Here is a 27988-nt window from a genome sequence, read left to right as displayed (position 1 = left end):
CTCTCTCTCTCTCTCTCTCTCTCTCTCTCTCTCTCATTTCGCCAAAATTATTCTGAATATTCGTGAGATATATGAACCATCACAAGATATCGCTCAAAAAATTCAATGTTTGGAAACCCTGTAGGCATACTACATGCCATGTATCTCATTCCCTCTTTCTGATTTTTTTTTCTACATTCTTTAATCCTGACGAGCCAAAGAGAAATGTCCTAACCTGGCACTATAAGAAAAATACTCTTCCCAGTTTGTTAATTACCGAGGGGCTTTGTGCAGTTTACCACAAGTGCTATTAGTTTATGGTTAACATTTCAAACATCAAACCTACAAAAATATGGATTACCAATATAAACAATGCACGACTAAATACTAGTGGGATTGTGATACATACTTATGATTAGGCATGAGGCCACTCTCCCAAGGCATGGACTCTATTGAAATCTTAGTCATGTTAGATCTTGGTACACTAATATGGAATGATCATAATAATTTTCCTACTAGTGGTAGATACAACTATCACAAGGCATTGCATATATCTTACATAGGTTTTGTAATTATTATACTCGACCACACCTCTATTAAGATTGTTTGAGTCTATATGGATGATAGCATACTATTTGCAGATATGTGCTCATGATTACGTTAATAGCCAAAAAATGAATGATTTCATTCATCTCTCCTACTTAGTTATGCATCACATATAGAAAATCTGACATAGCGACATGGCATGCTAAAAATAGTCCGTTGAAGCATTAGGAGCGGCTTGCCTAAGCTAGTCTGGTACCCGGCCGTGTGATAACGACTAAGCTAGGTTGTTGTACAAATGCAAATCACTTGATTTATGGTTTCCATGCATCATATTTTACATTCTTTTCCTTACGAATGCAACAAATATTTCTTATAGGCATCATTGTTACAACAATAACCGAAGCAACAACACTAGTTTGACCCATTTAAAGAACAAAATATGTTAGCTCATCATAGGGAGTTAGTAAATTTTATTTGAAAGGAGTCATTCTACAAGACTAAGCTATAGAAGTATAACAGTAAAAGACTAGCTTATGAATATATTAGTCAATATTAATTACTCTCTAAACTTGATTATTGTTTTCTCTAAATATGTACATTCGAGAGGAAAAGAAACAAACAATGTATTCTCTATAAAATGTGAATATGGATGTACATCTCGCTACTTTCCTTCATTATTTTTTTGTGAATGTATAACATTGTGTATGAATTTAATATAAACAAACAGAAATGTATATATGTCATTACAAGGATTTTATGTACATATCATTATGTATTTAGTAAAACTTGAAAACTGAAAATCTTGGAAATTTATATTTTATGTGCCAATTTAAAATAATTAAGAGATTGAATATATTTTCCAACAAGAAAAAGTAAACATAATGCAATAGAAAGCTCTCCGGACATATTGAAAGAATTAGTGAGGTTAGAGCACATTGCTCCCAAAATTGACATCAGCCAAATATTGCACCTTTGATACGGAATATATGTACTGCCTCTACTTTTATTTTGATAATCTGCAAATAAAAAATTACTAGTATAGAAAACATCAAATGTGGTATTACTAGATTTGATACTTGAATATACATATTTTAGTAGTATCATATAGAAAATAAACAACCTTTTTAAAACTATAGAAGTAGCTAGGCATAACGCATGCAGATTTATTCTCTTCAATAACTAGGTTGTAAAACTATACAAATTTTTAGTCTACCATCATAGTATCAAATAATATTCTTCGTCCTCGTGTACAAATAAAGAAAAGGTGTTTTAACATAGTATATGGTCTAGAGCACTATATCAAAGCCGGCTGACGATGATTCATTAGAAGTATGATCATAACTTGTGCCACTCGTAATTACTACTTACCCCCCTGGAGTATACGTTCACATTGACTAGCAGGGAACTATTATCAGGCTCCAACTCCTCCAGCTCTGCAAAAACCTCATCAGGCTGGACAACTCCATTGCTGGCCAATTCATACATCAGTCCACCACCCTCCCTAATGCCGGTGGATCCATCCCCATCCACCGCCACCACCATTGAGTTAGAGGCTGTCTGGTTACCGCAGCCCATCACATTTTGCTCCGGAAGAAAATTATTATGGTTCGAAGGTGATGAGCTTGCGACGTTATCAGTGAAGCTGGTAATTTTTTGCTTCTTGGCAGCGGACGTAGTGACATCGGTGCTATGACCCCGAGCATAGCCGGCTAGGATGTTGCGGTGCATGGGCCAAGGGTGGTTGTGCTCCGCCGTGTAGGTGATGACCAACATGTTGGGGTCGCTGCGGCTGCGCTCCACTTGCTTCCGGGCCATGCAACCCTTGGAACTGCTGCATCTATAGTAACCCCTGAATGAATGCACCATATTTGTTAGTTCTCAATAGATCAAGTTGCACGACATAAAATCCTTGAATGAGCAACGAAGATGTTTTTCTGCTATCTCTAGGTATAATAGTGTGTGTTGCATACAGAGAGAAAGTTATGGATCCCATCAAATTTTGAGCGGGATATGATATTATAATTGAAAAAAAAAACTCCCCGGAAATGACAAGTGTAGTACAACATCACACAAAATGCGAAAGAAAGCCAATTATAATGTGTCTCATACGAAATGCCAGAACATACGAACATAAAAAATTTGCAACAATTTTTTTTAGTACTATAGTGTACAATGGTTTTTGTCCTTTTGCACAACAAAAGTATCTAAAACGAGTGGGGTTATCGGTGCACTCAAGCTAAGAAAATCCATTATCTAGCATATATCTAAGGAAACAAAATGTGAAACCATCCAAATAAAGTATTAGAGTTAGCTTGTCACTTAGAAATATCAATACATGGATTATATTATAGCTAGTTGTGTATAATGATTGTGTTCGTTTCTATAATTAACATACATAAACAGGACAATGGAACACTGAAACAACTCATCTGGCATCCCTCATTGATCCAAGGTGGCATTGTCTCTTAGCTGTTCATGCTAAAAAAAAAATCTACGTGGAGTAGGTTTAATTGTCTACGCAGTTGCAAGTTGGAAATAGCCATCTTCTTGAGAAATTCCATTGAACTTTTCAAAGCGATCAACTGATATTTGTGTGACAGAATATACTTAATATATCACAATGAACAAGGCAAAATTAAGACTTCTTTTGTTGATAAATTTAAATCTATTGGATTATGTAATTACGTAAGTAAACAAGCTGTGCAGACCTTGGATAAGGAGAACCCTTGATGGGTTTCTGGCCATACTTTCTCCATGCCCATAGATCAGATGGAATAACCTCTCCACCTCCACCCGCCCGGTTGCTCATCGCTGGTGGCGCCGGAATGCAAACCACCTTCCTCACATCGTTCTTTCTGGAATATGGGATATGCTCGCAAGGCATAACACAATCACTTAATTGAAAGGAAGAACATACATTTAGGGGTTTTGAAGAAAAAGTAAATAATTTTCTGATAAAAAATAGGATTTATTGGAAAAAGCAATAGGAAGCGATTAAAAAAGCCTCATTTAATTGACGACTAAAGTATGCATTGTCTAGTAGCCTTGAAATTAAACCATGCTGCACCTAGTGAGAGAATAATAGTGACCCAAAATGTCCAGCTGCATACGTTCAGAATGCATCAAATGTTCGGAATCAAATATGATAACAAAATTTTATCTTAACCAAATCTCCAGGATATAGTAGGTAGGGAGTTTCTCAATAATATATATACTGACGAAGATGCGTAAATGAATCAGCGTATTCATATATGTTCTGGAAAATACAAATGGATCAGTGTAAAAAAAAACGCAGGTAGGTTGGGTATACATGAACTAATGTAGTGTGGTAAGGGAAGTAGGAAAGTCGTAGAGAGGGGAATGGCAAGAAATGTCAAATCAAAGCCTCTTAGTTAGGAAACACTTTGAGAGTTAAAAAACCTGTTTATCATCTGATGAGCATGAGCAGATGGTGGCGAGATCTTTATAGCGTCTTCGCCAGCGTCGACATCCCCAGCAGAGGCGCCACAGCACGCGTGCTCAGAGATCTGGAAAGCCAGAGGTTGCTGGTGGTGCTGCTGCTGCGGCAGCCCATACGAGCCTGTCGGTGGCAGTAGGTACGGATCGAGGACGACCGTGGGCAGTAGCACCGCCTCTAACATCGCCGCGTCGCCGACGCCGCAAGCGACGCTCATAGGCCGCCGCTGCTGCTCCTCGTAAGGGACCATTTTGTGAGCTGACGCAGGAGGAGGTGGTGGAGGTGGTCGTGGTTGGTGATGGCTGGTGGAGGACGACGCCACTGCAATATTGGCGCGGGCCACGACGTCGGCGAGGTCGCCCTCTTGCCCACTGGTGGCGGCGGCGTTGGCCTGCATCTCCATATCCATAGTGTTGTGTGTGCTCAATGCTCACCCTGTCGTTTCTTGTTTCTATCAAGCTGCTAGCTAGTCTACTACTAGCTTAGCCACACTGCCAGCTGCTTGCTGGTGCAGCAATACACATTCACATGTAGTCACAGAGTCAGTTTTCTCTCTCCGATAGACATACGCAAAAAACTCGTCCTAAAAACTAAAAAGTCCTTCACAAAATTCTCTCTCTCATTCATGAGCTATCTAGGCAGCTAGCAAAGGTCACAATGGAGCATAATTTGGCAGACCTGGATGGGATGTTTGTAGATACGGTGGCTGCGGTGGTGAGGTAAGTGCGTGTGTGTCTTTTCATGGAGTAAACAGGCGATATGATGGCTACGGTAATAGTGAGAGAGATGGAGGTACGACGAAATAAGCGACCTGTATTTATTTGGGTGACGGCTACAGCTCCTGCCACTGTTGGTACCAACTGTGGGCAGCTTATTGCACCACAGAGATCGAGTACGACAGGGAGAAGACGTTACGGCACTCCATCCATCTCCTCTGCAAGGACTGCTGCTTTTGTGCCTCTCTCTCCCCCAAAAGTCCCATCATCATCGATCTCTATCTAACCTTGGTTCTACAAAAATGAAGTGTTTATGAAATGAGCCTAGCTTAATTGGTTGGGTAGTGATGTACACTAGGCTTGGTGTTTAACTAATATTAAAAATTCCAATACTCGTGCTTGAAATGTTGTGTGCATCCTCAGTTGGTGTAGAGACCGGGAAGTAAAATTCTCCCACAATTTTAAGAATGCTGGCAAGGGGTTGGCACCTACGTGTGGGGGTGGGGGGGGGGGGGATGGGAGGAAAAGTTTGCGTCGCTCCCAGGGGCGGCTCGGGCGAAACCCTAGCCGCAACCGCCCCCATCCCTCCTCCCTCGCATCTCCCTGCCACCATCGGAGGAAGCCGGCTGGCAACGCCCCTCCCGGTAGAGAGCTGCGGCGGGCACTCATCTCCGAGTGTGACTGGCGGCGGCATGGGCCTTCTCTTCCTCGTGTGATGGGATCTCCGGCTGGAGCTTCGCGGCGGCCTCAAACTTTTTTGGCGACCTTGACGTTCATTGTGGATGCAAGGGCGACAAGGCACCTAGTTATGGGGACATGGTACGACTCACCGCTCATCTCCGCGTGGTGCGGGTGGCGGTGGTAGTGCCCGCTAAGATATCCATTCTACCGTTGGGAGCCGGCGAGCGGTGTCATGGGGGCACGCCGACCTACTTTAAAAAGAAACCGATCCTTGGGTTCTTTTTCGCCCAGATGAGGTGTTCTGCTTGATTCTGGCCCTCATTGATCTAGCCGGTGACGAGTTTTGGAAGTGGGCGCCTGATGCATGTAGATTGCTGAATTAGATGGAATTCAGTTGATTGCCGTCATATTTCAGGCAGTGTGGCTTCGGGCGGTAGTGACGTGAATCTTCGTTGGCTGTTGCCATCATGGGACATGTAGGTTTTCGATTTCCATGGAGAAGATAATGATGAAGAATCCATGGCGGTTGGGGTTTGAGGTCTAGTAATGTCAGACTAAGTCTTCATGGCGATGATGACTTTGCTTGGTGTTTCTTGAGTTGCAGAAGTGACAACGACAACACATGAGGAGTACAGGGTTTATCTTTTAAGGTGAAAATCCTAGGTTTGGCCTTAATTGGTTGTTCTTGGCAATATCCTTATTGAAGGCATTGCTTTGAGAGGCGTACCTATTTCAGGGTGAAAATTCAAGGTTTGGGCTTAATTGGTTGTGCCTAGAAATGACCATGTTGTAGGTATTGTTTTCAGATCAGGTTGTTGTCGTGGCAATGGTTTGTGTTGCAGCTACAAGGTTTTGATCACCGTCGGGGCATCTTTTGTTTTTCTTCTTCTTTTTTACTTTTTGTAGTAGGGTTGTTTGTATCCTTAATATCTTTAGGACATTTTATTGTTTCATAGGCTAGGTGTAATTCGCACCTTCGCGATATTAATATATTCTCTTTATTGAATTTGTTTGGGCAATTTTAATCATAATTCCGCTTGTCACATCTTGTAAGTTTGACCAATCGTGTATATAAAATAATTAACATCTGCAATATCGATCAATTCAACAAAAGTAGGTCCACCATATAACATATTTTAGTGATATAATTTTTCAATATTATAAATGATTATTTGACTGAAATTGTAGTAGCTCCTCATTTAGAGAGATAGATGGAAGAGAGAGGGGGAAAAGGGAGCCAAGGATATGGGGGAAATCGAGAGAGGGAGTAAGTTGGTCCTTTCATGTAAAACCAAACACAAATTGAACTTGCTTTGGAAAAATCACAATATGATCCTTGCTTAAGGCGCCCACATGGTGAACAACATTGTTACATTGCATCGTGCCATAGCCCACGGCATCAAGAGCTATCTTTTCTACGAGGCGCTCATCGCTAGGCTGGGCCCATGAAGCATATTTATGGCGTCATGCAATCTAACCATGGTGAAAAATCACAATATAATCATTTTTCATAGCGCCCACCAAGTGGACGCCATGGTTACATTGCACGATTCCTTCGTGGCGTTGGTCACTTGGTCAGGCCCACAATGTATCGAGCCAGGTAATGGACTATAGTGCCATGGGCCAATTCACGAGCAAAGTTTATACTTCATATTTTGTGTGTTTGATGACAACACTTGAATAGTCTCACCGTGTGTAAAGAGTGTCTTTGATAGATTTGCAAGTGCACGGTGATCTCGTTGGACGCGTCAAGATCGGAGGACTGAAGCGTAACTTATAGGTTTTCTGGTTTTGTGTGTGTATCGCGAGGTGACATGGTTGGAGAGGAAAAGAGGAAAAAGCAGTTTTTGCCAGACCGGTACTACCGGTACCAGTAGCGGTAGTACCGCTACCCCTACTGGTACCGCCCAACGGTACCGCTCTGGAGACTTGCACTGAGAAAGTCCCACAGAACAAGTTAAGGTACCTTTGCGGTACCTTGAGCGGTAGTACCGCTTGAGAGCGGTAGTACCGCCTCAGTACCGCTTAAGTACCGTAACATAAGTTACGGTAGTACCGTTGTGGTACCACTTCGGTACCGCTTGGGATCCAGTAAGCTCTAGAGGCCATTGCGGTACCTCGAGCGGTACCGCAAGCGGTAGTACCGCTATGTGTCCACGTGGATAAGTTCTGTGGGGATTTCGAATCCAGAGTGGTAGTACCGCTTACCAAAGCGGTAGTACCGCTTAGGCAAAAACTGCAGATAACGGTTGGATTTCGGGGGGCCTATTTAAAGGGCCCTTCTTCCCCAGCTCGTTTTTATCTCTTCTCTTCTCTCTCTCTCCTCCATTATTGTTGAGCTTAATCTTTGAGGATCTCCCCAACCATCCAACCAATCTTGCCCAAACTTTGAGGAGTGATGGAGGAGGCCCCGATCTATAGTTCTACCAAGAGAGATTTCACCAATTCGTGCTAGTACTTAGTGGATCTTGTTGTTAGGGTTCCTATGGTGGGATCTTGGACGAAGTGCTCCTATGGAGGCTAGCTTGGAGTTGTGCTAGCCCCATAGGGTGTTGGGAGCCTCCTAGTGTTGTGGAGCTCGCCCCAACCTTGTGAAGGAACCACCGCCTCGACCGGTGCCTTAGTGGAGAAAAGGTAGCCCCTTCGTGGAGCTCTCTTGAGGAAGAAGGTGAGGCCTTCCTTCGTGGTGTGGCCGCCTAGTCTCTTGTGTGAGACTAGCACCTCCTCAAAGCAGACGAACTCCCTCTTGTGTGAGGAACTGCGGGAAACAAATTCTCGCCTCGACTCCGCGCCCTCCGGTTGTCCCGTTCCTCATCTATGTTATTGTTGTTTGGCTCCTTTACTTGTTGCACTAGCCTAGGATCATACTAGGAACATCTCCACCACTAAAGCTATCACATTTATCTTCTGTTGCATTAAAAATTGAAAAAGACTAAAAATTGCGTAGCGCCCATTCACCCCCCCCTCTTGTTTGCTACGATCCGTTCAGATGGTCCTCACAGGGTTAAGTGGATGGGCATGTGGGTGAAGCCCCATATATAGAAAACTCTCACAAGTGATCGATTAACCTTAAGCTCTTCTGATTCAATAACCAACATCGGGACCTGAACATTCATGATGGCCCATGGCACCATAGTCCATTACATGAGTTAACCCCTATCACCTCATGATACAAAATATCTTCAAGCAAAACTTGTGTTTTTTTGTTGCATAAGTTAATCCATATCACCTCATGATACATATGATAATCCGATGGGAGACATCGATATCCACGTGATGCATACACTTTGCTCACTCTACCCTTCATCCTTGTTAATTCCACTATTATTATCCTTACTAGTATATTTATTCCTGTATCCACGTGATCAACATCACGAAGTGTCCGTGCAGATGAAAATATTATACTGTAATACCAAGTGGGCCTAGATTGTTTCTCTCCATCGTGAGGAGTAATATTCAAATATTCAACTATCCAAGTCTCCAAACATACTTTTGGATACACCCGGTAATCACCTTTGTAATTTCCCAGTTATGGAGAAAGTTTGGTGACTATCAAGGTACACCCTCTAGCACGAGGATATTTGATAGTCTCATGGTCTAAGGATTCGTGCATAGGTTAGCACGATGATTATACTAGCAATATGTGACGATACTATATCACAGTATAACATAGACTTTGAATTCGTTCAGTACCCTCATTCTGTTAACAATATACTCTCATTGGTATTGGTATTCTTTGTTATATTAACAATAGCCATGATAAAGAAAACACAATCATCATATAGTACATGAGCTTGTACTAGAGGTGGGATTAAGAACAACTTGTTGCTTAAACCTATGCACGTGCTTGTGAGTTTTCCTTCGAATCTACTATTTAAAAAATCACATCAGTTGCAGCATAAATAAATAAATAAACATTTAATTAAGAACATGGAAATATATAATAACAATTATTATCGCTTCTAGGTCATAATTCCTACAGTGTCTCACTTGCCCTAGAGTTAAAAATTTAATTAACATGATTACATAGACACCAATGAAACTACAATGTCGTCCATGCCTTGCTCGTGGTCACTAGTGGAGAAGAGGCCTTTCGTCTCAAGCCTCTGGGAGCAAATTTCACCGTTTGAACCAAACCGGGACCAATGGGGGGCATTGGTCCCGGTTCGTTCCGCGTTGGGCAACCCCACCCATTGGTCCCGGTCCGTTTGGGGCCTCTGGTTCCGGTTTGTGATACAAACCGGGACTAAAGGGGCAGCGGCAGGGCGCGGCAGGCTGTGTCAGGCCTCCGACCCCTTTAGTCCCGGTTTGTAATACAAACCGGGATCAAAGGCCCACCCTTTGGACCCGGTTTGGCTTACCAACCGGGACAAAGTCCCCATCTGCCTATATAACCTTGCCCCTGCCTAAGTGTGAGCCACACTTAGCCATTTTTTCACTTCTTATCACAAGAGGGGTGTATTGCTTTGCTCTCTTCACATGCACAAGAGGTGTTCGATGAAATGCTCAAGAGGTTTTGCCACTTGAGTTCACACAAAACAAGCCACACTTAACTTGCTTTTTTCTTCTCCATCGAGGTTAACAACTTTATCCTTTCATCTGTCATTGATAAAATACATGTGTATATATATATACATCATTTCACTAATTGTGATGTTCTGTAATGGTTTTTGATAAGCTTAACTATATCATGCAGATGAATCGGCAATGGATGTGCATTAACCGATGCTTTGACGAGTTCACTTCGGGCCTGAGTAATTTTATGGCCATGGCTGAGGCAAACAAACATGGTGGCTTTATGTATTGTCCATGTGTTGACTGCAAGAACATCGTAAATTACGCTCACTCGAGTACCATTCACGGCCACCTTCTGCGATCCGGTTTCAGGCCCAGTTACTATTGTTGGACCAAGCACGGAGAAAGAGGGGTTATGATGGAAGACAACGAAGAAGAGGAAGAGGATGATGACAGTTTGTTATCACCAGAATTTGACCGAGTCGGAGGTGGGCCGCGATCAAGATGGGCTTGAAGAATATACATGGAAGAATATACGTGAATCGGCCTTATATGCAAAGTTTGGGCTAGTTTGCCCGTGTATCTGTAATATAGTAGGATACGTGTTGATTAGATAGAGTTTGGCTCGTGCCCGGTTGGGATTATTCCCACGTTAGAAAGTCTACAGACTATAAATATGTATCTAGGGTTTATGAAATAAACAACAATCACGTTCACCACAAACCAATCTAGGCGCATCGCCAACTCCCTTGTCTCGAGGGTTTCTTCCGGGTAAGCATCATGCTGCCTAGATCGCATCTTGCGATCTAGGCAGTACACGTTTATTCGCTGTTCATGCGTTGCTCGTACTGAAGCCTTTTTGATGGCGAGCAACGTAGTTATCTTAGATGTGTTAGGGTTAGCATTGTTCATCGTATCATATGCTGTCGTCGTGCAACCCTGAGACGTCTAGCCGCCCTTACACCTATCTTAGGTGTAAGGGCGGCACCCCGCTTGATCATTATTTAGTAGATCCGATCCGTTATGGTTGCTCCTTGTTCTTCAAGGATTAGTTTAATATCTGCATAGTTAGGCTTTACAAACGGGTTGAAGGATCCAGTGGCGCGTAGGGTGTAGTTTGCTAACCCTAGACAGGATGTTCCGAGGATCAACTTCGTGTTGGTTTTTAGGCCTTGCCTAGGGTCGGTTTACGATCACCGTGCGTGGCCGCCAGGCTCAATCACGAGTAGGATGTTCCGATTATGTGGTGAAAACCCTAAATCGTAGTAGGTCGTTTTAGCTTTATTTTGATCAAGCAGGACCACCATATATTCGTACACCTCATACGAATCATGGGTGGATCGGCTCTTCGAGCCGATTCACAGGACAACCTGAGAGCCGATCGAGGCTCGTATTTAATGTTTACGTGTGTGCCATGCAGGAAACTAAGCGAGGCACATCCATCACCTTCCTGACCAGGTATAGGTCAGGTGGCACGCCCTTGCACCAGCATCGGACGTGCATGCCGAACCTTTGCGGGCCGTCGCTCGGAGGGACCAAGGCCAGCCGCAGTCCTGGGAGCCTCCCGGCTCTACCGTGTTGCCCGTCGCTGCTCGCCGGTGGGTTTCTGACCGCAACACATTCTGGCACGCCCGGTGGGACAATCGTCGACATCAACCGCATCGCCATCTACATCTGAGATGGCGGAAGGCACTCCAGTCACATACGAGGATCTGACCGAGGAGCTCAAGAAGAAGTATGACGAGGTCAAAGCAATCCTCGAAGCCGACCTCATCGGCTCTTTTCACAGAACCCGCTCACATGGCATCAGGTGGAAAGGGTTCTCACCTGAAGGCGCGCTCGATGGAGTGGACCTGTCCGCCCCGTCAGAAGAACGCACCAGGTCCCTGCGTCAGGAGATTAACTTCATGGTAGCTCACTCGCTGCACCGCCATTCTGAGAGCCTGGTGAACACTTTGGAGCGTGTCGCTCTTCGGGTGATCCAGGAAATCATGAGGCATCAGTACTCTCCGTCGGGACCAGCTCTCGGGACTTACCAAGGAGAGATGCCACTCCAGTCCCGTCCACCGCTGCCATTCGCGTTGGCAGCACCAGAAGTGCCGAATTCACCGGCATACGTCGTCTACAAGATCGGTGGTGACCCTAGTGACTACCAGTTCTTGCATGAGGCACCTAAGGAGATCCCTCACGGATACACGTGCACATACGTGCCGATCGCAATGAATCGGGCACTCACAAACCAGACTGCAACAGCAGGGACTTCTGGAACAGCAGGAGGAACTTCGGCAACAGATCTTGAGAAGCAGACGTGGCTAGCTAAGTATGCCACTCCGACAAACCTCCAGGGCTCAGCTCCTGCAGTTGGCTCAGAGCTGGAAAAGCAAGCATGGCTGGCTAAGTATGCCACTCCGGCGAATCTTTAGAGTTCGACTCCTGCAGCCAGCACCGCGGATCAAATCAGTACAATCCTGAGAGACCAGTTCGGCATGGTGCCGAAAAGGAGGACAATCGGCTATTCCAAGCCGTACCCCAACGAGTATGAGTTGATCCCGCTACCACCCAAATATCGGCTCCCTGATTTCTCCAAATTTAATGGATCAGATGGTTCCAGCTCCATCGAGCATGTGAGCCGATATTTGGCACAGCTGGGCACGATCTCAGCATCAGATGAGCTGCGTGTGAGGTTCTTCGCACAGTCCCTCACAGGATCGGCTTTCGGGTGGTACACATCGCTGCCACCAGACTCAATCCGGACTTGGAAGCAGTTGGAAGAGCAGTTCCACATGCAGTATCACTCAGAGGCTTCCGAGGCTGGCATTGCCGATTTAGCACAAGTAAGACAGAAGCGCGGAGAAACAGTGTCAGAATACGTCCAGCGCTTCAGGACCGTTAGGAACCGATGCTATTCGGCTCGTATGACTGAAAAAGAAGCAGTCGAGTTGGCGGTGGTGGGTCTCGCATCACCGATCAAGGACGTGGCCTCCCAAGCGGACTACCCTTCACTGGCGCACATGGTGCAGAAGCTGTCAGTATATGAACAGCGCCACCCAGATGTATACCAGGATAAATTCAAGCGTGCGGTGGTCTTGGTTGAGGCAGATGAAGACGAAGGCTCTGCGGGAGATCAAGAGGTAGCAGTGGCTGAATGGACTCGGGGGGCAAGCCCCGTGTCCTGCAAGTGGGTTAAGCCACAAGGTCCTCCAAGAGGGTTTGACTTCGACGTTACCAAGGCTGAGCAGATTTTCGACCTCTTACTTAAGGAGAAGCAGCTAAAGGTACCCGAAGGCCACAAGATCCCCACGGCGCAGGAGCTAAACGGAAAGCCATACTGCAAGTGGCATAACACGTTCACCCATGCCACCAACGACTGCAGGGTGTGGCGGCAGCAGGTCCAAATGGCGATAGAACAAGGGCGTCTAATTTTCAGCCAGTACGCCATGAAAGTCGACACACACCCCTTCCCCGCCATTAACATGGTGGAGTGCACTTACCCTGGAGGGTGCCAGCCAGGGTTCTCGTTCAATATCAACATGGTAGGACCTGGACACCACTCTGGTAAGGACGGAGACGAGGGCATCTGCTCTCATAGCAAGGACACAGAGGAAGCCGTTCCACGCGATCGGCTCCATCACGATGGCAAGCGCTACATCACAGAGGGAGAAGTGAGGAGTGTGAGATATCAGCGACCTCTCTCTGATCACCTCCTCAACAAGTATGTGAGTCAATATGACCAACGCCGATGATCCAACGACGATGGTGAAAGAGATCGTCTGGCTGGGGATGCCAGGAGACATCGTCGGCATGATCGCGACGAGGAGAGATATGAGCGCCACGCCAAGGAAAAGTCAAGAGAGCAAGACGATGAGGATAGGCACTGGGACTGTCCCTTCTTCAGACACTGCTGGGATTCAGGAATGAGCCGATTGCCTACAATCGGCAACTGCCCAGAATGTAGACAGAAGAGGAAGGATGCAGCTAACGTGTCTGTGTTCAAACGTCTGGGGCCTCTCCCGCCTCGGAACAAGCACGCTGAGTCCCCTCGGGTGGAAGATCTCAAGGATTTGGAAGACGATGATGAAGAAGAAGAAGATAAGTACCACCGGCCAAGGTGGTGCCCTGATGGACTCAGCCGTTCCCAAAAGCGTAGGGTTCAGCGACTACGTGGTTTGGAGGAAGCCGAAAGGTTATACCTGCACACGTTGAGGAAGGCGCGGCCTGATCTGGCCGCTAAAATTCAGCGAACCCTGGACGAAGAAGGTCGGCCACAAAGGAAAGAGTGGCGCCCCAGACAAAAGAAAGCCGATGATGAAACATCGGCTGGCACAAACATGGTGTTCATCCTTCCGACGGAGTTTAGTGCTCCAGGATTAGACGAAGCACCTGTGGCAAAACTTGACTGCGGCCCACGGCCAGTGATCTTTGAGAAGCCACGAGAAAGAAGCTACAGACATCTGAAGGCCCTGTACTTGCGAGGTTATATCGATGGGAGGCCTGTCAACAAGATGCTGGTGGACACCGGAGCGGCAGTCAACATTATGCCATACTCCATGCTACGTCGGTTGGGACGCTCTAACTCGGATCTGATCAAGACCAACGTGACACTGAGCGATTTCAATGGCCAAGCATCTGACGCACAAGGTGTTCTGAACGTGGATCTGACCGTAGGAAGGAAAACTATCCCTACGACGTTCTTTATTGTCGATAGCAAGAGCACCTATGCTGTCGTGCTAGGAAGAGATTGGATCCACGCCAACTGTTGCATTCCATCCACGATGCACCAATGCGTAATACAGTGGGATGGAGATGAAGTAGAGGTCGTCCATGCAGATGACTCAGCCGAGATTTCAACGGCTGGCATGAACGTTTGGGAGACAACAGGCCAAGAGCCACTCTCAGGCATCAATTTGGACGACTGCGAGCGCATCGATGTGACGAAGGACGGGGTGAGGCTGGTCTTATCCACCGGCCTGACCGTGTAGCAAGAACAAACCTATGGACAAACGTGGTGAGGCCGATCCTTGGGATCGGCCCCAAAGATCTATGGAGGAACATGGCAAAACCTTCATTGAGCGATTCAATCAACATGGAGGCCGATTCCAGCAATCGGCCAAAATTACCCCACCACACATTATGCCTGTGTTCAACGTCGATCTAATGGGCAGCGGTTTTACGTCGGCTGATGAGAGTCAACATTAGTCCTAACGGAGCCGACGTTCAAATACAGTGCCTTGGCTAACTACAGAGCCGATATCTGCAGTTACCTGACAGATTCGGCTCGGGGGGCACCTAATCAGATGAACATGTGCAATACATGTGCAGTAAAATATTGGGGGGCCGATAGAAAAATCGGCCAGTAAAAAAAAATGTTTACAGCCGATGCACAGACATCGACTCTAGTACAATTACCCAGGATCTACCCGCTGCGTGTTCAAGACACGGATTTCGACCAAGTCGGTCTTCAGTTCAGCTTCGAAGCCTTCTGTTTCCTTGAGGGAATGAACAATGAGAGCTTCCTCAGCTGCAATGAGCCGATTTTGGTGCCCGAACCTGCTCTTTGAGGACTTCCAACCCTTTGCGCCAGTTCAGCAGTACTGTCAGAAGCATCAGTTTTGGCATGCAAGGCAGCCTCTTTCTCATTAAGCCGTTGGTGTTTCGTCTACAACATCGGCTTTCAGCGGAAGAAAGGTGATCAATGGGGGCAAGTTTGGCTGACTCTGCATGGTGGCTGTCTCAGAAATTACCTGAGTTCAAAGCCCTTTGTTTGATCTGTGCATCCTCACCGCTATTCTCGCCTTGACTGAGGCTCGGGGGGCAGCTGGCCTGGTAGATGCTCTGTTTTTAGAAGCCGATTGGAGTGTCATCGGCTGACCCTGCATCATAACCTTCTTCGAAAGCGGTGAGTTGTTGCAGTAGAAGAATACTAGAGCTGCTGAAAGGGAAGCCGTCATCATCTACAGGGTCAGAACCGTTTCTGTTGCTGCGAAAAGATAGAGCAAGGCGCTATGTTCGGACAGTAAGGGGCAGTTAAGGATCACCTTCAGGCTGGAAACCATAGTGTGGGCATTGGATGGTGTTGCCCATGGATTCATTGCAGTTGCGAACCTGCGCGATTGACATCTGAGGTTCATATGGCCGTGGGTTGGATCTGTTCAAGTGGCGTTTTGGGGATTTGGGTTTTGCCCTTGCGGACAAGTCACAGATTACCATTTGGATAAACAATAGAGTTGGCTTTGCTCGCGTTTCATGGCAAGGTCCGGTGCGCTGCCATCGGCTCGTATTTGTTGACTTATTTTAGCAATCGGTAAATTTGGTGAAAGGACAGAATCAGCTGAGAAGTTTCTTCTTCATAATAAGAGGGGTTTTTTACAATGAAGAGCCGATTGCTCAAGAAAGGAAGAACAAAAGAAGAGCCGATTGCTCAGAGGCTACTAGTCCTACTTTACTAATCCTCGCTGGCCTCGTCGTCGGCGCCGCTGCCGTCGGCGCTGCTTCCGGAGAGTTCCTCGTCGCTGCTACCCCAGCCCTCGGCCGGAGCCTCTTCTTCCTCGTCATCATCATCATCCTCGCTGTCCGCCCAAGCGCGGAAGCGCTTTGCCGGCGGATACCCAGCGGAGGAGGAGGAATCATCCTCCTCCTCTTCCTCTTCTTCCTCTACTTCTTCTTCTTCCTCCTCCTCGTCGGAGGAGGTGGATTTCGCCCAGGGGTGGAGGTCGTCTTCGCTTTCGCTCTTCAGCTCCCCTTCGATGAGGAACTTGAGGTCGTCTTCCCCATCGGTCAGAGGTAAGTCACCATCTGACCCGACGAGTGCTTCGGGTGGGCCGTCTGGCACGTGATCAAAGTTCCACTCCTGCTCGCTTGAGGAGGAAGATTGGAGGGAGAGGCCTGAGGAGATGGAGGAAGAGGACGACATTGCTGCAGGGGAAGGGGGTTTTTTCGGTGCCGATAGCTAAAACAGAGGAGGGGATGAAGAGGCGAATCAGTCGGCACAGTTAAATAAAGGGGAGCCTAGTGGAGATTTAATGCAATTGCAGTTTCCGAGGAAGTGATGCTAAAGATATCAAATCTTGCAGAGAAGTTGAGAAGGCAAGGCATCATGATGAAGGATATTGCGACGGTTCTGCCACGACATGTCCCGACGAAGAAAAGCAGAGTGATTTTGGAATTATAAATTCCAAAACCAGGGGGGCATGTGTTATCACCAGAATTTGACCGAGTCGGAGGTGGGCCGCGATCAAGATGGGCTTGAAGAATATACATGGAAGAATATACGTGAATCGGCCTTATATGCAAAGTTTGGGCTAGTTTGCCCGTGTATCTGTAATATAGTAGGATACGTGTTGATTAGATAGAGTTTGGCTCGTGCCCGGTTGGGATTATTCCCACGTTAGAAAGTCTACGGACTATAAATATGTATCTAGGGTTTATGAAATAAACAACAATCACGTTCACCACAAACCAATCTAGGCGCATCGCCAACTCCCTTGTCTCGAGGGTTTCTTCCGGGTAAGCATCATGCTGCCTAGATCGCATCTTGCGATCTAGGCAGTACACGTTTATTCGCTGTTCATGCGTTGCTCGTACTGAAGCCTTTTTGATGGCGAGCAACGTAGTTATCTTAGATGTGTTAGGGTTAGCATTGTTCATCGTATCATATGCTGTCGTCGTGCAACCCTGAGACGTCTAGCCGCCCTTACACCTATCTTAGGTGTAAGGGCGGCACCCCGCTTGATCATTATTTAGTAGATCCGATCCGTTATGGTTGCTCCTTGTTCTTCAAGGATTAGTTTAATATCTGCATAGTTAGGCCTTACAAACGGCTTGAAGGATCCAGTGGCGCGTAGGGTGTAGTTTGCTAGCCCTAGACAGGATGTTCCGAGGATCAACTTCGTGTTGGTTTTTAGGCCTTGCCTAGGGTCGGTTTACGATCACCGTGCGTGGCTGCCAGGCTCAATCACGAGTAGGATGTTCCGATTATGTGGTGAAAACCCTAAATCGTAGTAGGTCGTTTTAGCTTTATTTTGATCAAGCAGGACCACCATATATTCGTACACCTCATACGAATCATGGGTGGATCGGCTCTTCGAGCCGATTCACAGGACAACCTGAGAGCCGATCGAGGCTCGTATTTAATGTTTACGTGTGTGCCATGCAGGAAACTAAGCGAGGCACATCCATCACCTTCCTGACCAGGTATAGGTCAGGTGGCACGCCCTTGCACCAGCATCAGACGTGCGTGCCGAACCTTTGCGGGCCGTCGCTCGGAGGGACCAGGGCCAGCCGCAGTCCTGGGAGCCTCCCGGCTCTACCGTGTTGCCCGTCGCTGCTCGCCGGTGGGTTTCTGACCGCAACACAGTTATCCCATGTTACCTGAATACGGTGATACTGCAGAAGGCAATGAAGACAATGAAGCAGAAGATCAAGAGGCACCAGATGAGCATGCTGATGATGATCTTGGTCGGGTCATTGCTGATGCAAGGAGAGAATGTGAAACTGAAAATGTAAGGTTGGCCTTCGACCAGATGATAGAAGATCACACCAAATTGTTATACCCAACTTGCGAAGATGGCCATAAAAAGCTAGGTAGCACACTGGAATTGTTGCAATAAAAGGCAGAGAATGGTGTCACTGACTCAGGATTTGGAAAGTTGCTGACAATAATTAAGCGGAAGCTTCCAAGGGGTAACGAATTGCCCGCCAGTACATACGAAGCGAAGAAGGTTGTCTGCCCTCTAGGATTAGATGTGCAAAAGATACATGCATGCATTAATGACTGCATCCTCTACCGCGATGAGTACGAGAATTTGGATGCATGCCCGGTGTGCACTGCATTGCGGTATAAGATCAGACGAGATGACCCAGGTGATGTTGAGGGCGAGCGCCCCAGGAAGAGGGTGATGTCTACGGGTGCTTCTATTCTTGTAGACAGTGTTGGGCCTCCAAGAGCAGAGGTTTGTAGAACAGCAGCAAGTTTCCCTTAAGTGGATCACCCAAGGTTTATCGAACTCAGGGAGGAAGAGGTCAAAGATATCCCTCTCATGCAACCCTGCAACCACAAAGCAAGAAGTCTCTTGTGTCCCCAACACACCTAATAGGTGCACTAGTTCGGCGAAGAGATAGTGAAATACAAGTGGTATGAATGAATATGAGCAGTAGTAACGGCACCAGAAAAGTGCTTGCTGGCGTGCAGTTGATGGTAGTAAAATTGCAGGAAGTATAGATGCAGTAAAATAGTAAACAAGCAGCGATAGCAGTATTTAGGAACAAGGCCTAGGGATCATACTTTCACTAGTGGACACTCTCAACATTGATCACATAACAGAATAAATAAATAGATGCTAGACTCTACACCCTCTTGTTGGATGATGAACACCACTAACTGTGTAGGATTACACGAACCCTCAATGCCAGAGTTAACAAGCTCCACAATATTCAATGTTCATATTTAAATAACCTTAGAGTGCATAACAGATCAACATAACCAAACCAAGTACTAACATAGCATGCACACTGTCACCTTCACACTACGAAAGGAGGAATAGATCACATCAATACTATCATAGCAATAGTTAACTTCATAATCTACAAGAGATCACAATCATAGCCTACGCCAAGTACTACACGATGCACACACTGTCACCATTACACCGTGCAGGAGGAATAAACTACTTTAATAACATCACTAGAGTAGCACACAGATAAATTGTGATACAAAACACATTGCAATCATAAAGAGATATAAATAAGCACTTCACTATGCCATTCATAACAGTGAATAAGTATTCTGTGAAATATAGCCTAAGAGACCCACACGGTGCACACACTGTCACCTTTACACACGTGGGACAAGGATTCTCCGGAGATCACATAAGTAAAATCCACTTGACTAGCATAATGACATCTAGATTACAAGCATCATCATATGAATCTCAATCATGTAAGGCAGCTCATGAGATTATTTTATTGAAGCACATAGGAGAGAGATGAACCACATAGCTACCGGTACAGCCCCGAGCCTCGATGGAGAACTACTCCCTCCTCATGGGAGACAGCAGCATTGATGAAGATGGCGGTGGTGTCGATGGAGAAGCCTTCCGGGGGCACTTCCCCGTCCCGGCGGCGTGCCGGAACAGAGACTCCTGTCCCCCAGATCTTGGCTTCGCGATGGCGGCTGCTCTGGAAGGTTTCTCGTACCGTGGCTTTTCCGTATCGAGGTTTTAGGTCAGGGACCTTTAAATAGGCGAAGAGGCGGAGTCGGAAGGCTGACGGGGTGGTGACACAGTAGGGGGGCGCGGCCCAGGCCCTGGCCGCGCCGCCCTATCATCTGGGCCCACCAGGGCTCCTCTCTGGTGGCTCTCGGGTGTTCTGGAAGCTTCGTGGAAAAATAGGATGCTGGGCATTGATTTCGTCCGATTCCGAGAATATTTCCTTACTAGGATTTCTGGAACCAAAAACAGCAGAAAACAGCAACTGGCCCTTCGGCATCTCGTCAATAGGTTAGTTCCGGAAAACGCATAAATATGACATATAATGCGTATAAAACATGTAGATATCATCAATAATGTGGCATGGAACATAAGAAATTATCGATACGTCGGAGACGTATCAGCATCCCCAAGCTTAGTTCCTGCTCGTCCCGAGCAGGTAAACGATTACAAAGATAATTTCTGGAGTGACATGCCATCATAACCTTGATCATACTATTGTAAGCATATGTAATGAATGCAGCGATCAAAACAATGGTAATGACATGAGTAAACAAATGAATCATAAAGCAAAGACTTTTCATGAATAGTACTTTCAAGACAAGCATCAATAAGTCTTGCATAAGAGTTAACTCATAAAGCAATAAATCAAAGTAAAGGTATTGAAGCAACACAAAGGAAGATTAAGTTTCAGTGGTTGCTTTCAACTTATAACATGTATATCTCATGGATATTGTCAATGTAAAGTAATATATCAAGTGCAATATGCAAGTATGTAGGAATCAATGCACAGTTCACACAAGTGTTTGCTTCTTGAGGTGGAGAGAAATAGGTGAACTGACTCAACATAAAAGTAAAAGAAAGGCCCTTCGCAGAGGGAAGCATTGATTGCTATATTTGTGCTAGAGCTTTGGTTTTGAAAACAAGAAACAATTTTGTCAACGGTAGTAATAAAGCATATGTGTTATGTAAATTATATCTTACAAGTTGCAAGCCTCATGCATAGTGTACTAATAGTGCCCGCACCTTGTCCTAATTAGCTTGGATTAACACGGATTATCATTGCATGACATATGTTTCAACCAAGTGTCACAAAGGGGTACCTCTATGCCGCCTGTACAAGGGTCTAAGGAGAAAGTTCGCATTGGATTTCTCGCTTTTGATCATTCTTCAACTTAGACACCCATACCGGGACAACATAGACAACAGATAATGGACTCCTCTTTTAATGCTTAAGCATTCAACAGAGATTGAGGTTTTATGTCCAAACTGAAACTTCCACCATGATTCATGGCTTTAGTTAGCGGCCCAATGTTCTTCTCTAACAGTATGCATACTCAAACCATTTGATTGTGAAAACCGCCCTTACTTCAGACAAGACGAACATGCATAGCAACTCACATGATATTCAACAAAGAGTTGATGGCGTCCCCAGAAAACATGGTTATCGCACAACAAGCAACTTAATAAGAGATAAAGTGCATAAGTACATATTCAATACCACAATAGTTTTTAAGGCTATTTTGTCCCATGAGCTATATATTGCAAAGGCGAATGATGGAAATTTAAAGGTAGCACTCAAGCAATTTACTTTGGAATGGCGGAGAAATACCATGTAGTAGGTAGGTATGGTGGACACAAATGGCATAGTGGTTGGCTCAAGGATTTTGGATGCATGAGAAGTATTCCCTCTCGATACAAGGTTTAGGCTAGCAAGGTTATTTGAAACAAACACAAGGATGAACCGGTGCAGCAAAACTCACATAAAAGACATATTGTAAACATTATAAGACTCTACACCGTCTTCCTTGTTGTTCAAAACTCAATACTAGAAATTATCTAGACTTTAGAGAGACCAAATATGCAAACCAAATTTAGCAAGCTCTATGTATTTCTTCATTAATGGGTGCAAAGTATATGATGCAAGAGCTTAAACATGAGCACAACAATTGCCAAGTATCAAATTATTCAAGACATTTTAGAATTACTACATGTAGCATTTTCCAATTCCAACCATATAACAATTTAACGAAGAAGATTCAACCTTCGCCATGAATACTATGAGTAAAGCCTAAGGACATATTTGTCCATATGCAACAGCGGAGCGTGTCTCTCTCCCACACAATGAATGCTAGGATCCATTTTATTCAAACAAAAACAAAAACAAACCGACGCTCCAAGCAAAGCACATAAGATGTGATGGAATAAAAATATAGTTTCAGGGGAGGAACCTGATAATGTTGTCGATGAAGAAGGGGATGCCTTGGGCATCCCCAAGCTTAGACGCTTGAGTCTTCTTAAAACATGCAGGGGTGAACCACCGGGGCATCCCCAAGCTTAGAGCTTTCACTCTCCTTGATCATAGTATATCATACTCCTCTCTTGACCCTTGAAAACTTCCTTCACACCAAACTTCAAGCAAACTCATTAGAGGGTTAGTGCATAATCAAAAATTCACATGTTCAGAGGTGACACAATCATTCTTAACACTTCTGGACATTGCACAAAGCTACTGGACATTAATGGATCAAAGAAATTCATCCAACATAGCAAAAGAGGCAATGCGAAATAAAAGGCAGAATCTGTCAAAACAGAACAGTTCGTAAAGACGAATTTTAAAGTGGCACCAGACTTGCTCAAATGAAAATGCTCAAATTGAATTAAAGTTGCGTACATATCTGAGGATCACGCACGTAAATTGGCAGATTTTTCTGAGTTACCTACAGAGAATTCTGCCCAGATTCGTGACAGACAGAAATCTGTTTCTGCGCATGCAGTAATCCAAATCTAGTATCAACCTTGCTATCAAAGACTTTACTTGGCACAACAATGTAATAAAATAAATATAAGGAGAGGTTGCTACAGTAGTAACAACTTCCAAGACACAAATATAAAACAAAGCTACTGTAGCAAAATAAACACATGGGTTATCTCCCAAGAAGTGCTTTCTTTATAGCCATTAAGATGGGCTCAGCAATTTTAATGATGCACTCGCAAGAAAGAGGAGTTGAAGCAAAAGAGAGCATCAAAAAGAAAATTCAAAACACATTTAAGCCTAACATGCTTCCTATGAAAAGGAATCTTGTACACAAATAAATTCATGAAGAATAAAGTGACAAGCATAAGAAGGCAATACAAGCGCAACTTCAAAATTCTCAACATAAAGAGGGGAAACTTAATATTATTAAGATGCATATAACCATGTTTCCCTCTCTCATAATAATTTTCAGTGGCATCATGAACAAACTCAACAATATAAGTATCACATAAAGCATTCTTATTCACATGAATAAAAGTATCATTACTCTCCACATAAGCATAATCGATTTTATTAGTTGTAGTGGGAGCAAATTCAACAAAGTAGCTATCATTATTATTCTCATCAAGTGTAGGAGGCATAGTATAATCAAAATTAAATTTACTCTCCATAGTAGGCGGCACCAAAAGACCAATATCATTATAATCATCATAAATAGGAGGCAAAGTATCATCAAAGTAAATTTTCTCCTCAATGCTTGGGGGACTAAAAATATCATGCTCATCAAAGCCAGCTTCCCCAAGCTTAGAATTTTCCATATCATTAGCAACAATGGTGTTCAAAGCGTTCATACTAATATGTTCCATAGGTTTTTTAATTTTCGCATCAAACCATCCATGTCTTAAATCAGGAAATAAAATAAGAAGCTCATTGTTGTCCATTATGCCAAACTAGTGTAAACAAGAAACAAAAAGATGCAATTGCAGGATCTAAAGGAAATAGCTTCGAGCACACACACAACGGCGCCAGAAAAGTACTTTACCTGGGACCGGAGTATGAGAGCCTTTTACCTTTCCTCCCCGGCAACGGCGCCAGAAAATAGCTTGATGTCTACGGGTGCTTCTATTCTTGTAGACAGTGTTGGGCCTCCAAGAGCAGAGGTTTGTAGAACAGTAGCAAGTTTCCCTTAAGTGGATCACCCAAGGTTTATCGAACTCAGGGAGGAAGAGGTCAAAGATATCCCTCTCATGCAACCCTGCAACCACAAAGCAAGAAGTCTCTTGTGTCCCCAACACACCTAATAGGTGCACTAGTTCGGCGAAGAGATAGTGAAATACAAGTGGTATGAATGAATATGAGCAGTAGTAACGGCACCAGAAAAGTGCTTGCTGGCGTGCAGTTGATGGTAGTAAAATTGCAGGAAGTTCTGGAAGCTTCGTGGAAAAATAGGATGCTGGGCATTGATTTCGTCCGATTCCGAGAATATTTCCTTACTAGGATTTCTGGAACCAAAAACAGCAGAAAACAGCAACTGGCCCTTCGGCATCTCGTCAATAGGTTAGTTTCGGAAAACGCATAAATATGACATATAATGCGTATAAAACATGTAGATATCATCAATAATGTGGCATGGAACATAAGAAATTATCGATACGTCGGAGACGTATCAGAGGGTTCCTGTTAAGATTATGTGGTATGCTCCTATAATACCACGGCTGAAACGCTTGTTCAGAAATAAAGAGCATGCTAGATTGTTGCGATGGCACAAAGAAGACCGTAAGAAAGACGAGATGTTGAGACACCCTGCTGATGGGTCCCAATGGAGAAAAATCGATAGAGAGTTCCCGTACATTGCAGAGGATGCAAGGAACTTAAGGTTTGGTCTAAGTACAGATGACATGAATCCTTTTGGAGAGCAGAGCTGTAGCCATAGCACCTGGCCTATGACTCTTTGTATATATAACCTTCCTCCTTGGTTGTGCATGAAGCGGAAGTTCATTGTGATGCCAGTGCTCATACAAGGCCCGAAGCAACCCGACAACGACATTGATGTGTAACTGAAGCCATTAGTCGAAGAACTTCTACAGATGTGGTCCATAGCAGGTGTACCTGTGTGGGACGAGCACAAGCAGGAGGAATTTGACCTACGAGCGCTGCTTTTCGCAACCATGAATGATTGGCCTGCTCTTGGTAACATTGCAGGACAGTCAAACTAGGGATACAATGCATGCACACACTGTTTACATGAGCTCGAAGGTGATTATTTGGATAAATGTAAGAAGGTCGTGTACTTGGGGCATCGTCGATTTCTTAGGCATACCCATCCCGTAAGAAAGAAAGACAAGCATTACAACGGTGAGGCTGATCACCGGAAGAAGCATCCCCACCGTGATGGTGTTGATATATTTGGTATGGTCAAGGATCTAGAAGTAATATTTGGAAAGGGTCCTGGCGGACGGCCTGTTCCGAATGACGCTGCCGGACACACGCCCATGTGGAAGAAGAAATCTATATTTTGGGATCTATCCTATTGGAAAGTCTTAGAGGTCCGCTCTTCAATCGATGTGATGCACGTGATGAAGAATATTTGTGTGAACCTGCTAGGCTTCCTGGGCGTGTACGGGAAGACAAAAGATAGACCAGAAGCACGGGAGGACCAGCAACGTATGAAAGACCCCAAAAAACTGCATGAGACAGATAAATGATGTGATTACTCCAGCTACGCTCTTACAAAAGCAGAGAAGGAAATATTTTTTGAATGTCTGAGCAGTATCAAGGTCCCGTCTGGCTTCTCCTTCAATATAAAGGGAATAATAAATATGGCAGAGAAAAAATTCCAGAACCTGAAGTCTCATGACTGCCACGTGATAATGACGCAGCTGCTTCCGATTGTATTGAGGGGGCTTCTACCAGAAAATGTTCAACTGCCCATTGTGAAGCTATGTGCATTCCTCAATGCAATTTCTCAGAAGGTAATAAATCCATAAATTCTACCGAGGTTGCAGAATGATGTGGTCCAATGTCTTGTTAGTTTTGAGCTGGTGTTCCCACCATGCTTCTTCAATATTATGACACATCTCCTCGTTCACCTGGTCGATGAGATTTCCATTCTCGGTCCTGTGTTTCTACACAATATGTTCCCCTTAGAGAGGTTCATGGGAGTCTTAAAGAAATATGTTCATAACCGTGCTAGGTCAGAAGGAAGCATCTCCAAGGGCTATGGAACAGAGGAGGTCATTGAGTTCTGTGTTGACTTTATTCCTGACCTTAAGCCGATTGGTGTTCCTGAATCGCGACATGATGGGAGACTAAGTGGAAAAGGCACGCTAGGAAGGAAATCAATGATATGTAGGGACGGGATTTCTTTCACTCAATCACACTACATAGTTCTACAAAGTTCCACCTTGGTGGCTCCGTATATCAGTGTACACAAGAATTTTGTACGCCCCCACAACCCGGGGCAGTCGAACGATTGGATTAGACGTGAACACATGTCAACTTTCGGTGGTTGGTTGCAAAAACATCTCCTGAATAACATCACTATTGAAGATCAGCTGTACTTGTTGGCCCAGACACCATCTTCGACTGTATTGACTTTCCAAGGGTACGAGATAAATGGGAACACATTTTACACGATTGCCCAAGATAAAAAGAGTACCAACCAAAACAGTGGTGTCCGCTTTGATGCAATAAACAACAAAGGCCCAAATGACACATATTATGATTACATAGAGGAGATATGAGAACTTGACTATGGACCTTCTTTTAAGGTCCCTTTGTTTAGGTGCAAATGGGTCAAGAAAACAGGAGGTGGGGTTCAGGTAGACAAGTTGTATGGAATGATAACAGTGGATCTCAACAATCTTGGGTATAGAGACGAACCATTCGTCCTAGCCAAGGATGTGGCCCAGGTTTTCTATGTGAAGGATATGTCTACCAAACCAGGAAAAAGGAAACATAAGGAAACAAATACATCAAACGATGAGCCAAAGCGCCACATAGTTCTTTCTGAAAAAAGAAACATCGTAGGAGTGGAGGACAAGACAGACATGTCAGAAGATTATAATAAGTTTGATGAAATTCCACCCTTCATAGTGAACATTGACCCAAGCATCAAGTTATATGATGAAGATGCTCCATGGTTACGGCCGAATAAGGTTAAATGATGAAGATGCTCCATCATCAAGTTAATTGAAGAATGTTCATGGCACAAATGAGTATCTCAACATGGCAATCAATTTTCCATTTATTTTTGGGTAATCATGTAACTGTACGTAAGATACTAAAAGTGGAGATGGTTGGCTTTTTGTACCATATTTATAGGGAGATTCCCAAACACTATTAGAGGAGATGTAGTCGTTCACAGGCTTACAGAGAAATTTTTCCGAGGCGCAACTTCTGAAGATACCGTAGGGCATGTGCACCAATGACATCTTCGAGAAGCTGCGCCACGGGAGATTTCCCAACCCTTTCCCCAATACTGTTAGAGGAGATGTAGTCTTTCACGGGCTTACAGAGAAATTTTTCCGAGGTGCAACTTCTGAAGATGTCGTAGGGCGTGTGCACCAACGACATCTTCGAGAAGCTGCGCCACGGGAGATTTCTCAAACCTTTCTCCAATACTGTTACAGGAGATGTAGTCTTTCACGGGCTTGCAGGGAAATTTTTCCGAGGCGCAACTTCCGAAGATGCCGTAGGGTGTGTGCACCAACGACATCTTCGAGAAGATGCGCCACGGGATATTTCTCAACCCTTTCCCCAATACTGTTAGAGGAGATGTAGTCTTTCACGGGCTTGCAGGGAAATTTTTCCGAGGCGCAACTTCCGAAGATGTCGTAAGGCGTGTGTACACCTGGGCATTTCTTGGGCCGGGCCGGGCCGGGTTTCGGGCCGGGCCCGAAAAAGCCCGAACTGAAATTCCCAGGCCCGAGCCTGGCCCAGCCCGACCTTCGGGCTTACAAATTAGGCCCGAACCTGGCCCGAACTACCAAAAGCCTTGCCCGGCCCGACAAGCCCAGCCCGAACTAGGCTTAAACTATGTTTTATGCAAGCCCGAGCCCGGCCTAGCCCGACGTTCGGGCTCGAAAATCAGGCCCAAACCCGGCCCGATGTGCAAGCCCGACCCAGCCTGGCC

The 27988-nt window shown here is 45.1% G+C and overlaps 1 protein-coding gene across 2 annotated transcripts; it reads right to left on the bottom strand.

Moving 5' to 3' along the window:
* Positions 1–1820: 1820 nt before the first annotated feature.
* On the bottom strand, positions 1821–4684 carry LOC127349404 (probable WRKY transcription factor 14). 2 transcript variants are annotated; one of them, XM_051375152.2, is made up of 3 exons: positions 3946–4684; positions 3234–3380; positions 1821–2374 (listed from the first exon to the last, which is right to left on the bottom strand). In XM_051375152.2, the coding sequence occupies exons 1-3, from the start codon at positions 4389–4391 to the stop codon at positions 1861–1863; spliced, it is 1107 nt and encodes a 368-aa protein (XP_051231112.1). In that variant the 5' UTR covers positions 4392–4684; the 3' UTR covers positions 1821–1860. The 2 variants fall into 2 exon arrangements, with proteins under 2 accessions (XP_051231112.1, XP_051231111.1); XM_051375151.2 differs by having other exon boundaries at positions 3234–3419; positions 3946–4682.
* Positions 4685–27988: the final 23304 nt, after the last annotated feature.

This window comes from Lolium perenne, chromosome 4 (genome assembly GCF_019359855.2).
Source record: "Lolium perenne isolate Kyuss_39 chromosome 4, Kyuss_2.0, whole genome shotgun sequence".
Classification (NCBI taxonomy): Eukaryota; Viridiplantae; Streptophyta; class Magnoliopsida; order Poales; family Poaceae; genus Lolium; species Lolium perenne.
The sequence above is the reverse complement of the archived record's forward strand: the minus strand, read 5'-3'. Positions and strand labels throughout refer to the sequence as shown.

Bases quoted from the DNA above. Each gene is read 5' to 3' on its own strand.
- LOC127349404 (XM_051375151.2), bottom strand. From the start codon at position 4,391: ATGGATATGGAGATGCAGGCCAACGCCGCCGCCACCAGTGGGCAAGAG. The intron at 3,420-3,945 runs GTTTTTTAACTC...CTTTCAATTAAG, and splicing joins GCTCATCAGATGATAAACAG to TGATTGTGTTATGCCTTGCG. The intron at 2,375-3,233 runs GTCTGCACAGCT...GCATTCATTCAG, and splicing joins AAGGGTTCTCCTTATCCAAG to GGGTTACTATAGATGCAGCA.